The sequence below is a fragment of the Corvus moneduloides genome, chromosome 8 (assembly GCF_009650955.1).
Source record: "Corvus moneduloides isolate bCorMon1 chromosome 8, bCorMon1.pri, whole genome shotgun sequence".
NCBI lineage: Eukaryota > Metazoa > Chordata > Aves > Passeriformes > Corvidae > Corvus > Corvus moneduloides.
The window spans coordinates 11,779,239-11,793,626 of NC_045483.1; the positions used below are offsets into that span (position 1 = coordinate 11,779,239).

Consider the following 14,388-nt stretch of genomic DNA (forward strand, 5'->3'; position numbering starts at 1 on the left):
AGACTCAGCACAGGGGCAGGCAGCTGCTTAGACCTCAGCCACATGCAGCATGTCCTCCAGGTCCTGCCCTGCTCCCTCACACCTACAGGTGCTACAGGCACAGTTTCACCTCCCCTTTGGAAAACAGGGCTCTCAAACAAGCCCAGGGGATGAGATCCCCACATCTTTCCATATGCTAAACAGCATAAATAACTGATCTGTGTGGGGCTGCTTACAAAGCATCCAACTAGGGAAGAGAAAGAGCATCAAAATCAAGTGTCTGCTTTTAGAAACGCACTAAATACACTAAAAATACACTCTGCTAGAGGAGATGGCACAACAGCTAAACCACCTGCTAGGAAAATAATATTCAATTGCTAGAGTGCCTAAATACAAATATACATGATTTAGAGACTCTAATTTGGGTAAAGATAGTTGGGATGGGCCAATTTTCAGGAAGAGTCATTAACACTATAGAGATGGCAGGCAGTAGTTTTGCCCAACTTCTCTTTTTGACTCCCCTGCTACGTCTGTCCTCTGTTGACCTCTCATGGGTGACAGGGAATAAGGCAAGGGGATCTCCCCCTCTGCTCTATCTTGCAACATTTTTTAGGACACAACAGTGTCACACTAAACAAGAATACAACACAGCAGCCTGAGACCTGGCACCATGGACTGTTACTGACAATCCACCTGCAGTCAGTGCTCCGGGCCATGCTGCTGGACGCCTCTGGAGCAGTTCCTTGTCTGAAGGCTCTGCAAGAAAATCCTTTCACCTGGTTCACCTGGGCTTGCTACACCCACAGATCCTTTTTCTGGCAGTGCAATCCATTCCTCTTCGTCCTGTGGGCAGCTTGGTCTTGGCCAGTACAGAGGAGACAGCACTAAAGCTGTTCCTGTCAGGGACAACAGGCGCCAGTGGCTCCCTAAAGGACAGGAAAGCACAAGGAGCTCAGCTGTGGGGCTGAGTTTGTTAAATGGTGCCCACAGAGAGCTGAGCAGGGTCCTCAAGACCCATCAGTGCCCCAGGGCCCAACCTGCTGCTCCCCTCAGAGCAAAGCCTCTGCTCTGTGCTGCTGGTAAAAGTCTGAGCATGCCAAGTTCTCAGCCATTCTCTCTGCCTCCCCAGCCTGTCCTGGGGTTTGTAGATCTCAGCACAACAGGGCCTGAGCTGTGTTCTGCTTTTCACTGCTGTTGACTCAAAGGGTTCCCAGATTTACAGCAGCAGGACATGTTACTGGGTGTGTAGTATGTGTTCCTGCTGCTCCAGATTCACAAAGCAAGGGTAAATAAATGCCTGGATTCTTGGGCTCTGTCTTTCACAGCTCACAGATGATCCCAGAAGGGTCAGGGTTCCACATTTGAACTTGATAGTTCAGTGTACAGTGTCTTTTTTGTGTCCTGCTTGTGCAATACACTGAACAGACCTGCCAAACAAGATCAGACAGAGCTTAAGTTTGATGTGAAATTACTTAAAGTATTATCTACATAACGCAAAAGCTCTGAAAGTGAACAATATTAAACAATTTGCTCACTAAAAAAGGCTCCAGGATAGATTTACTGTGCAAGCTCCAATCCAAAGCAATTAAAGTGAAGAAAGATTTCCTCTAACTTAAGTGCCATGGATCATAGCCCTTCACCTCCATCTTTTCACATATCTGTAAAGATACAAGAATTTAAAGATATACTTGCTATGTCTTACACAGACTGGAATTCAATTAACATTTTTCTGCAACAAAACTTAGAGAAGCACTTCAGAGCTGCTGCTCACAATGACTGAACAAATGATATTCTCATTAGCGCTCTGCCTTTCCCTGCTGCGCAAGCCAAATCCTTGAACACTAAAAGCACCTCAGCATCAGCTGGGTTCACAGACATCCAGAGCAATTTTTCAAGCTCCTTGACTTTTATAGACCGGGGGGAAGGGATTTGGTGTGCTTTAATCCGTTCTATTATATGAACTCAGAAATGGTTTTCACTCTCCAGCACTATAAATTAAGCTGGTTGCAGTTATTCTATTCCTGATTATGCTGAAACTTACTGGCAATAACTTGATGACTGTATTTTCTTGTCTTTTTTTTTCTTCTTTCCCAAATTAACTGGTGAATTTAGTTTCCCTCGCAGTAAGTAAATAATGCAATAAAACTGAAGACAGTAGCCAGCACATTCACATCTTGATGCCTGAAATTGTGGATGAACAAGTAAAAGCTTCTGTACTTTGTAGGTGAAATTTACTGTATTCGATTCCCAGCCCTTTACTCTGGAAGAACATGTTGTACAAGAAAATCACGTTATTTTGCAGTCCCCTACATTTTTTTTTTTTTTTTTTAATCTACAAGACTAGCCACCTTTTCAATGTAAGTGAATTTACCTTTGCAAGTCTTCAGGCAAATACTATCTCGAACGTTTTAAAGACTGGGAAAAACGTAGGTCAAGAGTCATTTACAGAAAATCTTACTCATGCAATACAAGCTACTATTAAGTACAACTAAAGACAGAAAAGAATCTGGTTTACTACTGTACTCATAAAAATATATGAAAGTAGGGAAAAACTTCCATCTGCTGGGCTTCCCCTCCTTTCTTCTGACCACTGGAACGATTTGTCTCCTAAACCCTGGTAAGAGAGAGAAAGTGAGGCCACACTGGTGAGGCCACACCTCAAGTGCTGTGTCTGGTTCTGGGTCCCTCACCCCAAGAAAGACATTGAGGGGCTGGAGTGTGTTCAGAGAAGGATAATGGAGCTGGGGAAGGGTCTGGAGAGTCCCATAATGAGTTGCTGAAGGAGCTGGGGGGCTCAGCCTGGAGAAAAGAAGGCTCAGAAGTGACCTTATCACTCTACAACTACCTTAAAGGAGTTGTTTCTGAAAGAAGCTGGGGCTCGGCCTCTTCTCCCAGGTAACAAGTGACAGGACAAGAGGACATGGCCTCAAGCTGTGTCATGGGAGGCTCAGGCTGGACACTGGGAAGAATTTCTTCACTGAAAGGGTGGTTAAGCATTGGAACAGGCTGCCCAGGGAGGTGGTGGAGTCACCGTCTGTTCTAGAAACGACTGGACATGGCACTCAATGCTCTGGTTTAGCTGACATGCTGGTGCTCAGCCAAAGGTGGGACTGGATGATCTTGGAGGTCTTTTCCAACCTAAACGATTCTGTGGGAGATGTACACAGACTTGGATTACCTCTGGATAAATTAGGGGGCACACTGTAGAGTGTAGAGTGTAATACATCAGTTATTCTCTACAGAGTCACGGTGTTCTTAGAGTCTAACTGTGCCTCTAGTTCATGCGAATTAATAAATGTGTCTTTGATGATTTATTTCAATACAAATTACTTCCCAGTGTAAGCACAGCAGAATTCAGCTCCAGGCTGGATACTCAGAACCTTAGCAAATACCAGCTTCTAAAAGCTTCAGTAAAACCTACTTGGGATTCCATCAGACTCAAGTGCCCATGTCAGTTACTGTCAATTATTCTATCTATAAGGACACGTCAGATACAAAAAAGACACAATTCCGACAGTATGACTGCCCTAAAATGATAACTTTAGCATAATGCACTTGACAGTGAACAAGCAGTAATAGCTATTTTGGGGACAAAAGAAAAATACAATGGATCTGATGACTAAGTGTTCTGGTCCCCAATGTAAAAGCAAAGTAGATCCCTGTTGTATTTAACTTGATTCCTTTGAATTAAACACTTCCATTAAAGTTTCCCACAGTAGCTTTAATATTTAATTATGTATTCCACCAAAGGAAAGAACAAAATCTTTGCAAAGGGATTTTTTGAGGGTTTTTTTTCCGCATGTGAAATATTTATCAGCATATCTCTTTGGACAAGTATTTTTATCCCCCAGGCAGGGAAAAAACTTCCACGTTCAAATCGGTTTCAAAACATTTTATTTTACAGCTTGAAAGTTTTCTATACTTCAGCACCTCATGCCGTGACTTTGTTATTTCACTTGTTAATGAATGGTAATTAAATCTCTTTTGGCTGAAAAGGTTGGAGGGCTCCTGCTGTATTACAAAAACAATTTCTGAAAGTTACAAAAATGCCCAAGTGTCTAGAAATTAAAGCATAAAGTTTGCCATGTTTTGAGTCGAAGTTTTAATCGCTCGGAAGGATTTGTGTGGGAGAACAGAATGTCCCACTGAGTGCACACAGTCCCCCCAAATGAACAGACATAATTATGTCACTTTGTATCTACCAGAGTAAACACAATCGTGCTCTTAATAATGTACATTGTGGCCACAAACTTCCTTGGTCTTACTAACAACTGTAGCAAACACTGCATAAACCCTATTATACACTACCTACACAGAGAACTGCTACATACGTACATCTAAATAAAGACTTGTTAATTTTGCATTTGCTCAGCGGGGCTTGAAGCATCAGCCTATTAATTTTTCTTCTTTTCTGTATTCTCATTTCTTTCAGGTGCTTTAAGTCAGAAGATAAATGGAATGAGTGCTTACAACTGAGGTAGATAAAAGAAATAACTACAGATTAAGGCATTTTGTGGTGTTACAGTGCTAAATAGAGACACATTATTGAAGAAGAAATATCTCCACTATCCATTTATATCTGTGCAGGCTTCAAATGGGCAGATTTGGTACATAATTTGTAGAAAGAACTATGTTAATTCCAATATAAAATGTACAAAATATAAATGTAATATAAAATGCAATATAAAATGTAATTCCAGTGTAAAAATGTGTTTTATTATATACAATATACAAAAATTTTCCTGAAGATGATACAGTGATTTCAGTAGATTCTGAATCTCTTTTAAAATTACAGTTTCTCAAACAAGAAACTGGGAACGGGAATGCAAGTAGACAAGCGCATTCCTAGACTGCAATTTTGGGAATGGATCTGCTCAAAGGAAAGTCCCCTATGTTGAAGTGATGTACATCAGTCTTGAGTGGTGGTAATTTCATCCTCATATCGATGCTGGATCGCTCCTTCTCCCTTCAAACAGAAACAAAGAAACAGAAAATTCGTATTTCATTCTGCAGCCCAGAGATGTTTACAAACTAAGGAAATCTGTGTCCTCCAGAGTTTCTTTGATGCAACCATGTATCAAGAGATCATTTTAAAAGTGTTGATTAAAGCCTGTTAGGCTAAGCCTCCAAGACTAGGTGTCTGTTTGGATCTAATTACAAGACTACTGATGGAGTTTGGAATTATTAAAATTAGAAATAAATGAGCTTTCTTTGTGCTACTCCCCAAAATGGTCAGAGCACCTCATTAGAGCAAGTATGTACATGAGCTCCATGACTTCAGATTTCTAATCACCATCCTGTTCTAGCTGGAATATGCCTGTTTTCAAACAAACAGATACATTCATCAAAGGCACAATGGGGAAATTTTTTTTCCTTTGTTGAATTTTAATGAATATATAGTGCTATCTGTCTTCACATTTTAACAAAGTTCCAGTGATAATTGCCCTGTCTGTGACATTTGCAGAAAACTAAACGTGTGCTGTAGGTGCACTGACAGCCCCAGGGAGCTGCTCCATCTGAGAAACCAGGAGGTCTTAAATTTGATGGCCTTAAGAGGAGGGAATAAGGGTTACCTGGTTCCACTCTTGCAAGGCTGGGGAGGTAAGAACAGCACTAGAAAGATGAAGGACAATACTCCAAACTCACTGTGATATACCTGGATGCTTCAGAGAGAGGTCCTGAGATACTTAAGGTTAACCAAGTGGAACTGTATGGAGTTCTAGTTTATCTAGAGCAAAAGTCTCAAGGCTTTACAAAGAAGGTCAGTACCATTATTTTATTTCACAGTCACTGAGATTGAGACACAAATGTGAGTGCAACCACACTTTTACAAAATCTAGCCTTGTCACATGAGTATCTTTGCTCAGTCCCCAGTATGGGAAAAGAAAACACTTCCTGGAATTACTACTTTTCTATTTGCCCCTAGATAACTGTCAGGATATGAGGAAGTTCAGGGAAACCACGTAAGATGTCTAGTTATGCATCCTTTTTCAAATTTGACCCGTACACAGGTAGGAGAATAGCCAAAAGATGACACAGATGAACTTAACAATGAAAACCATTTATAACTGGTTTTAATTGTATTAATGTAGCACTAATGGATATGCCAGCTGACTGCAGTAAAAACTAACATTCTGTATTTAGATGGCTCATCCCATCTCACTGTTGGGCTTCCAAGTTTGGGGAGAGAAAATAATCCAGAATCCATGCTCATTCTTTCCTCATGCTTCCATGGAGACAACCAACAGATGTTCTCATCAGTATGGAAAATTCTATGCAACTGAATACTATAATATATTATACAGAATTAATGTGCAACCAGCCACATGCAAAAGCTCCCAGTTACTACTGACATCCCTCAGTGCAGTTATTTATATATATAGGACTGCTGGATTAGGTCTCTGGTGTGGATTTAAGCTTCATATTTTCTCACAAATCCTTATCAAGATCAAAACGGGATCCCAGTGCTAGAAGCAACTAGGAAAATAGTGATGCAGAAAGGGTTCAAGAAGCTGAAGTTAAGAATAGGAAGATACAGAAAAAGAATGGCTATGACAACTGGGAAAGGCAACATTCAGAATCAGAGAGCTGAAAACGAGGACTTCAAATTCACAACCAAAATCTTAAACGTTGAGTTTTCATTTTGAACACAAAACAAAGCTAAATTCTGGCTGTCTCTCATATTCCTTCAGCATCACATGCTAAGCTACATTTATTCATTACCAAGATGTTAAATGACAACTCAAAGCTACCTTGTGCAAATCAATAAAAGCTTTAGATGATAATTTTGTGTAAGGTTATCTGAGAGTATTAATTCTCTTTCATACCAGGGTAGTCAATAATGTTGCTAATGCTATTGTCCTGACAGAATCCTCTTTTTATTAGCAAAACCAGCTACATTTATTTCACACATGATGTTAACATTAGCCAGCAAGATAGAGATCAAGTCAGTGGTTTTCTGTCACTGGGATTTAGAGAAATCTGAGAGTGTACCAATCAAATGGCCCTGGATCTTTGGCCAGCATCCACATAGCAGGCACTGCCTGTCCAGCCCTGCCTGAGGCAGGAATGGTGTGGAATGGCTGTATGGCAGGGAAGAGGACTCCTTGGGGAAGAACTTGGCTGCACAATAGGTTCTCTTTATTGCAGCCAGCGAGCGATGTGTCTTGCACAATTGGCAGGTTGGAGATGGAGGGCTGCACAAGGTTGTTTCCTTTGCCAACACAAAGCACAGCCTAGAGACTACAGAGGTTGCAGTTATCCAGGACTGATATGCCCTGTTAGGCCTCTGTGTCCTTCAGAGCAGGATGCAGTCCAACAGGCTTGCCTGGGGTACAAAGCAATGAGGGGCAGAGGAGAGCAAAGCCCAGCACCACCTCTCGGCTGCCACAAGACAAGAGAAGTGAAAGCCAGGGCTGGCAGCACACTGCTGGTGCTTTCTGAGGCTGTGGTGGGGCAATGAGATGATGCCACCCTGCAGAAGCACCACTAATAGTATCTGAATGTACTTCCAAAACACAGATGTCACAAAGACACCAATGCTCATCGGACTAAAGCCATGCTTGCCTAAAAGAACAACTTGACAAGCTGCCCCCGGGCCAGATATCTATCCTGAACAGATAAATAGTGTATCCAGCACGAAATTACTTGCAATATGAAATTCCTTTCACTGTATAACATGCCCCACTTCAGCCACTATCAACTCACACAGTATTTTTTGTTTTACTTTAAAGCAATCATGTCCTTAACAAGTGGAGTTTTTATGACAGGAATTAATTCTAGGTGAGATATAACAACAAAATGTGGGTGAATTTCTCCTCATCTGATGAACAAAGAGACATGATGCCAGAGTCCAAAATGGAAACATCAAACCTACTGTGAAGGAGACATTTAGCTGCTGGAAATGGATTATCAGGCATTATGGTAGCCTCACATATTGATCCTAAAGCTCCAGAAAGGCCATTAGCACTGCACAATTGTTGCTAATTCCAAACATCAAGGTAACATTATACAATTTGCAGATGGACAAAAGTCACTGTTTATCACTGATTATTTTACTAATTAAGTCATCAAATCATTTGCTGTCTGAAATGGGAATAAGGAATAAATGATAGAGGCAACTTTGAATTATATTCAGCAACTGGAGAGAACTGTTGGCTTTAGTGTGTGAGCAAGGCACAGGCTGAGGATGGAAATGAGTGGAAAGAAAAAAAGGCTTTCTGTGTATATAGAAAATCTTGGTAACAGATCACATCAACTGACTGCAGAAATCTAAGGAATTTCTCCTTAAAAGTGAAGTCCACCCTCAGCACCCTCAGCAAATTTTCAGATGACAACAAGCTGAATGGGGCAGCTGACTCACCTGAAGGACAGGATGCCATCCACAGGGACCTGCATAAGCTCAAGAACTGGGCCCATGGGAATCTCATGAGGTTCCACAAGACCAAGTGCTGGGTGCTGCACCTGAGTCAGGGCAATCCCTGGCATCAATCCAGGCTGGGGGATGAACAGATGGAGAGCAGCCCTGCCCAGAAGGACTTGGGGATGCTGGTGGGTTACAGGCTGGACACGAGCCAGCCATGTGCACACACGGCCCAGAAATCTTGTTGCAATAGGACAAGGGATAAGGGTTTTTAACTGGAGGGTAGGTTTAGACTAGATATAAGAAGGAAATTTTCTATTATGAGGGTGGTGAAACACTGGCCCAAGTTGTCCAGAGAGGTGGTAGATGCCCCATCCCTGGGTACATTCAAGGTCAGGTTGGATGGGGCTCTGAGCAGCCTGATCTAGTTGAAGATGTCCCTGCTCACTGCAGGGGGGTTGGACTAGATGGCCTTTAAAGGTCCCTTCCAACCCAAACTGTTCTATAATTCTATGCTTTGATATCAGAACCAGACACTAATCTGTGTTCTCTGGGCACCATCTCATGGGTATGAATAATTTAACTGGACTGCAGAACATGTTCAGCAACATCTCTGATGGATGTTCTTGTCCCAGCTGTAGATCATGGTAAATCCAGACCAGACTGAAGTAACGTGAAGGATAACACTCAGGAAAACTAGGCAACAAAACTGTATCACCTCAGCCAAATTTGCCCACATTCTAATCAAAAGGGTCTCAAACAAAAATCTAGCTTATGCAGACAGTTGTGTAGACAAAATTGTTGTTTTCCCATACTTCTTCTGTCGCTCCTTGCGTTTCTGAGCCAGATATTTCTTTTTCATTTCCAGAAGCTCATTGTTAAGTCTTTCAATTTCATGTTTGTATTCTTTGCTATGTGTTTCACACATACTCAGTTCTGAGGACAAAACCTAATAAACAAAACACAAATAGCAGAAACAGGAGATGATGCTTCACTTACATGAGTACTTTTACAAGCACTTTCTCCTTTTATATTTGATGATGTAAGACATGATCATTTTCTACCACAACTCTTTTTCCACCATGATGTTTCATTTGATCTCACCTCTTTTCACCTAAAAACAACTTACAAAATAAAGGTTATGCCATTTAACCATAATACAACACGTAAAATACGCTCCAAGCTTTATAGGAATGGCATTAATATATATATTAGCTCTTAATTTCTGGGACATAAAGTTGGGTAAAAATCCAAAATTAAGGTCTTAATAAATCAGGGAATTATTTGGTAATAATGGGGTTTATTCACAGGGATCCACTGCTAAGTGGAGTAATTCAATCCACAGAGGCAAAGTAGTACCAGGTACTGTAAATACGAATACAAAACCACTGTCATGTGAATCAGTAAAATTTTTAAAAAGGAGGAGCATGCATAGTGGGCATTCTTTCTTTCAAAAGGGTAATAGCTGGACCTGGCACCCCAAAATGGCATGCACACCATCATGCTCCAGGTGTGCTGTGCCTGAAATACAAAGTAGCAATTGACTGCATTAAGGACAAATAAGGACCGTACGGAGAACTTCACATTAGTTTAGCTAAACTTTGGCTTCTATTTTACATTTTCTACATTGTTTTTCTTCTCCACAGAAATCTAAGATTTGCATAACAGCCTCTTTGTTTCCTAAGGGCCCATCTGCTCCTGCATTTTTTTCCTCGTGGTTAGTATAGACGTGATTATGATGCAGTGAACAGGAGATGATGACTTCAACAAAGAGAGGAGCTGTAGAAGTAGATGAACTCCTGGGGAGACTGATCTCTCATGCAGGCAAGAATAAGAGAAGATCAGCTTATTCATAGAATATCATAGAATTCTATCAAAGAATCACTTTTTAATATTATGCTTTTAAAATTTTCTACTTTCAGAAGCAGGAACTCCTCCCTTTTACTGAAAAGGGGTTAGAACAAGTTCCTCCTGTCATCTCCATAAAATCTGAAAATCTAAACATATGTGTACACATGGCAAGAGAAATAACAGCAACTTAAGACTGGATTCTCAATATATTCCCACTAGTTTGTTAAAAAGAAAACAAAATGGCTTTGATTTGCTTCTTAAAAATATTATTAAATGTTTAAGATAAAGGGAAGGAGAATAAGCTGAATGAAAAGCTGACAGGATCCCAGAATGCCCATGCAAAAAACATATTTACAACTTTGTGCTCACACTCATATTGTAGTAAAGCTTTTCCTCTATTTTAAGGAAACAAAATAGCATAACATGCAAAAAAAGTTTGTTTGCTGCTCTTGGATGTCCCTTGAGGAGATGCAGGGTTAACCCTGTTTTCCTGGTCTAATAATATCCTAGGGCAGGCACAGTGCTCATTGAAGATTTCCCTGCAGCCCCTCTGCCAGGCTGGCAGCCCCTCCCCCAGGGACAGGGGCACCTCTTACTTTGATCTGCTTCATCTTCTCCCGGAGAATGTTCCGGTACTGCTGCAACTGCTCCGTGGCTTCGGGCCCAGGCTGCCGGGCCAACACATGCCTCAGTTCCACATAGAGCTTCTCCTTTTCCTAAGGAAAAGACAAGAGGAAGAGCTCTTATTAAACTCCTACGGCAGCGGCACAGCCTGTGAGGAAATCAACCTCACTGAAAATTGCAACTCAGTCAGGAAGGTATTTGGAGAAACAAATCTGCCTGTGTGTCAGGCTTTCCTCACTAGCCATGAGGTATTTAAAGTTGTTGTGATAGCAGTGGGAGAGCTCATTAAGAGAAACATCCAGCTACTTCAAACCACGAATGAAATGCTCTTAAACACCATCACCAGTGAGCACGCTCTACCTCAGCAGTTACTGCAAGAGTATCCAGGGCTGGGAAATTAATCACTAGAAACCGTGCTTATTGCAATCTTTGTTCTTATGAGTCACATTGCCTTACGTTAAGGATCACAGCTTCACCCAACAGGATGTGAGCTGGCTATAGAAATGTCAGCAAAGGACTGTACAAAAGAGCAACTTCTTCCAAAGAAAATCCTGCAAAGCACATGTACACACACACTTTCAGTTTAACTGCAGGGGCTCTGGGAAAGGGAAAGAAATTATAAACAGCAACAACTATGACTAGCACAATTACCAAGTAATTTTTCTTTGTCATATGTCTCCTCTTCATGTTGGAAAAGTAATACTTGTGGGAGTTGGATATTGCCATGCCTGAAAAGAAACCGCACCATGGACCCACTTACAGCTTTCTGTACTGAAATTCTGCTTTCAGCTGTCTTTTGAGAGTATACTTGTTTTTAGTCTGAGGAATTAAAGCTCTGAAAAAAGCCGCCTTCATAGTTTTGCACATAACCATAGTTTTAGTATCTACCCTGAAAAACTATGATCATTAATATTATTTAGTAAGATCACATCCTTTTCTGATACATGAAAAATTGGAATTAAAAAGGAGACTAGCATACAAAGGATTTAACTAAGGAAGACAAAAATGCCAAGAAAGAGGTAGGATAGGTGATTATTTACACTGGATTTGACAAAACCCCTTTTAGCTGTCTTTTTTATAAGCTCTCTCTACAACTCTTTCCACAGAATTCTGTTGACGTGGGAAATGGTGCCATCACATCATCTAGAATTGCTACATTTGGTCTTTCTCAGTGATTGAGCCAGGATTTTCAGAAGTGGTTTGCTATTTTGAAGATGTAAAATTTTAGGTGTCCAGTCCTCAAGAGCATAAGGAGTCTGGAGTTTTTAGACCTCATTATTTTCTGAAAACTACAGTGGTCACAAGTTGGGACCCCAAAATGGAATCACTTCAAGTCATGCATTACTTCTGCAAGCATTGTCCTTAAATTCTGCAGATTACTGAGGAAGAGTTCCTTATAAATGAAATTTTTCACAGTTCATCTCTGGAAAAATCAAAACCTCCTGAGACTCAGACTGATGCTTGCATAGTGGCAAAAACTAAATTGATAATTCGTTCTGAGTAGAGAGTTATTATGCCACTACATAGTGGTATGTCCACTCTCAGATTTTCTTTCTCAGAAAGTAAGATTTTACTGCAAGGTCAAAACAACAGCAAAAGAAACATCCTCCTTGTCAAAATCTGGCCAGTCAGTATTAACATTTCAACCCTGAATGTATCATATATTTGTATTTTGGAATACTGTAATGGTAATTTGAATAAAGATGGGGCAATTGATGGATTGAAGGTCTTAAGTGCAATTGTTTTCCAATTTTTTTCTCTCTCTACCCTCTACAACAGCCAACCAAGCTCTTCAAATATTGTGCAGTGGTGTGTATATAATAACCTCATTTAGAGACAAAGCGTGCAATTCTAAGGAGAATCTATTTTATGCAACAGAGACTCATTAGGTGTCCAATGTATATTGTATCCATAATCCAACAGAGGCAGAACCAGATGTCTTATAATGCATATGCTGTCCTTCCTTGCTGAGCACTGTCCATCTCTTTTACCTCTAGTCAATTAATTTGTCACTGGGTTAGAAGCACCATATGTCAGCAAAACATTAAAAGAAAACCCTGGATATTTCTTTCCTCCTCAGCAGGAGCTAAGTCAATCCATTATGACTGGGTTTCTTTAGCTTGTCCCAAAATGCCTCCTCTCACATTTCCCTCCATCTCACACCAGGCTGCCATCACAACACACATCTTGCCGCAGTTCTGAGGTTTTGAGATCAAAGAACTTAAGAGTCACAAACACACTCAGAGGCACAACTCTTCTTGAGGTGAAGGAAGATCCAGCAAATCTCTGTAAACCCATGCTGTTAAGCCTTCACTGGTAAGAGTAATGTACCTGTGTTCAGATCAGGTCTAGGCCAGTAACAAAGCTTTTTATAGGATCCTTCCATGGCAAAATTCCCATGGAATTCAGCAGATGTTTGACTGTGAGCCCATAACATCAACAAGCTTCACTGGTTTATGACATAAACTAACCCAAGATGATGGCACGTTCATTTTGTGCATGTTGGGCTGGGACACTCAGGCTGAGGATTACAGTTAAATTTCTGGCATCCCGAAGAGAATTTCTGCACCTCTGTGAATACCTGCTGTAAAAATTCTGCAAATAAAATTGCACATTATTTTTAGAACAACTCTTCCTGTCTTAGATTTGTTTCCCAGGGGATCTCCGAGGAGCCCACAGATCTGTCTGTAGGCTCAGCCATGACAATAATTTTCTTCACTCCTAAGTCTCTCACCCATTAATTTGGAGGGGGAAGGTGGGGAAGTAAGTGGTGCTTCTCAGCCATATTCTGTAGTTCTCCTGGCCTGCTTGCTCTACAGCAAACTGAGAAAAAAATACTTTCTTCTGCAGAAGACTGGCTAGCATTTGGCAAATTTCAGTTGATTCTCCAGGATTAGGTGGTCACAAGCTGGCTCCGTCTACAGCAAGAGGAATCACTTTTGCCAGCAAAATCCTACTTCAGAAGAAGCTATTGCTGCTGACCAGCATGGCCCCATTTGCTTTTCCTTTTAAGAAGGACCATCAGTACCATCAGACACATTCCCAAAGTGTCTTCACTGTGAGAATTCATGTTGCAATTCACGCATTCACAGCCTTGACAGGGAGTGGGAAGCATTCACCAGTCCCAGGCTGGGATAGAGCAATGCACCTGGTATGAGCTCTAAAGATGTGACCTCATTTTGTGTCATCCTGTCCCTCACCATGACACAAGGAAATGGCACATCTTGTTAGTTAGCCCAGGGTTTTATTCTGAACCAGAGAAGATGGATGACCATACATTTAATGAAGATGTATTCACAGCACAAATAGGCCCTGTAGTCCCAGCTTCCTCATTTTTATCAGCTTGTCTTTCCAAATAGATAATTCAACAAATTTACCTGGCATAGCAGCACCCCAAGAGCCTTCTCCACCAGACCCACAAAAATCCTATTGTGCACCAAAAGCTTTCTATCACATGAATTACTAAAAAAAAACCCACAAAAAAATCCAAAAGCCTTTGCACCAGAGTAATTTATGTCAGTTCCTCTCTCCAGCAACTGAGCTAAAGAAAATACCCAACAAGATAAAGATGC

At 41.0% G+C, this 14,388-nt stretch overlaps 2 protein-coding genes across 2 annotated transcripts in view; one reads left to right on the forward strand and one right to left on the reverse strand.

Annotated features, from left to right (window-relative positions):
- Positions 1 to 4,673, forward strand: part of LOC116447214 — a 98,545-nt gene extending 93,872 nt beyond the window's left edge. Inside the window, exon 5 of the transcript XR_004241518.1 lies at positions 4,412 to 4,673. The gene's annotated coding sequence lies outside the window, so the exon portion shown is untranslated. The remainder of the gene's footprint in view (positions 1 to 4,411) is intronic.
- CFAP58 (cilia and flagella associated protein 58) overlaps positions 4,674 to 14,388 on the reverse strand; it is a 55,296-nt gene continuing 45,581 nt past the window's right edge. The window contains exons 16-18 of the mRNA XM_032116125.1: positions 10,789 to 10,908; positions 9,157 to 9,290; positions 4,674 to 4,945 (exon numbers count right to left, since the gene is read on the reverse strand). Coding sequence (XP_031972016.1) covers positions 4,825 to 4,945; positions 9,157 to 9,290; positions 10,789 to 10,908 — 375 coding nt within the window. The 3' untranslated portion in view covers positions 4,674 to 4,824. The remainder of the gene's footprint in view (positions 4,946 to 9,156; positions 9,291 to 10,788; positions 10,909 to 14,388) is intronic.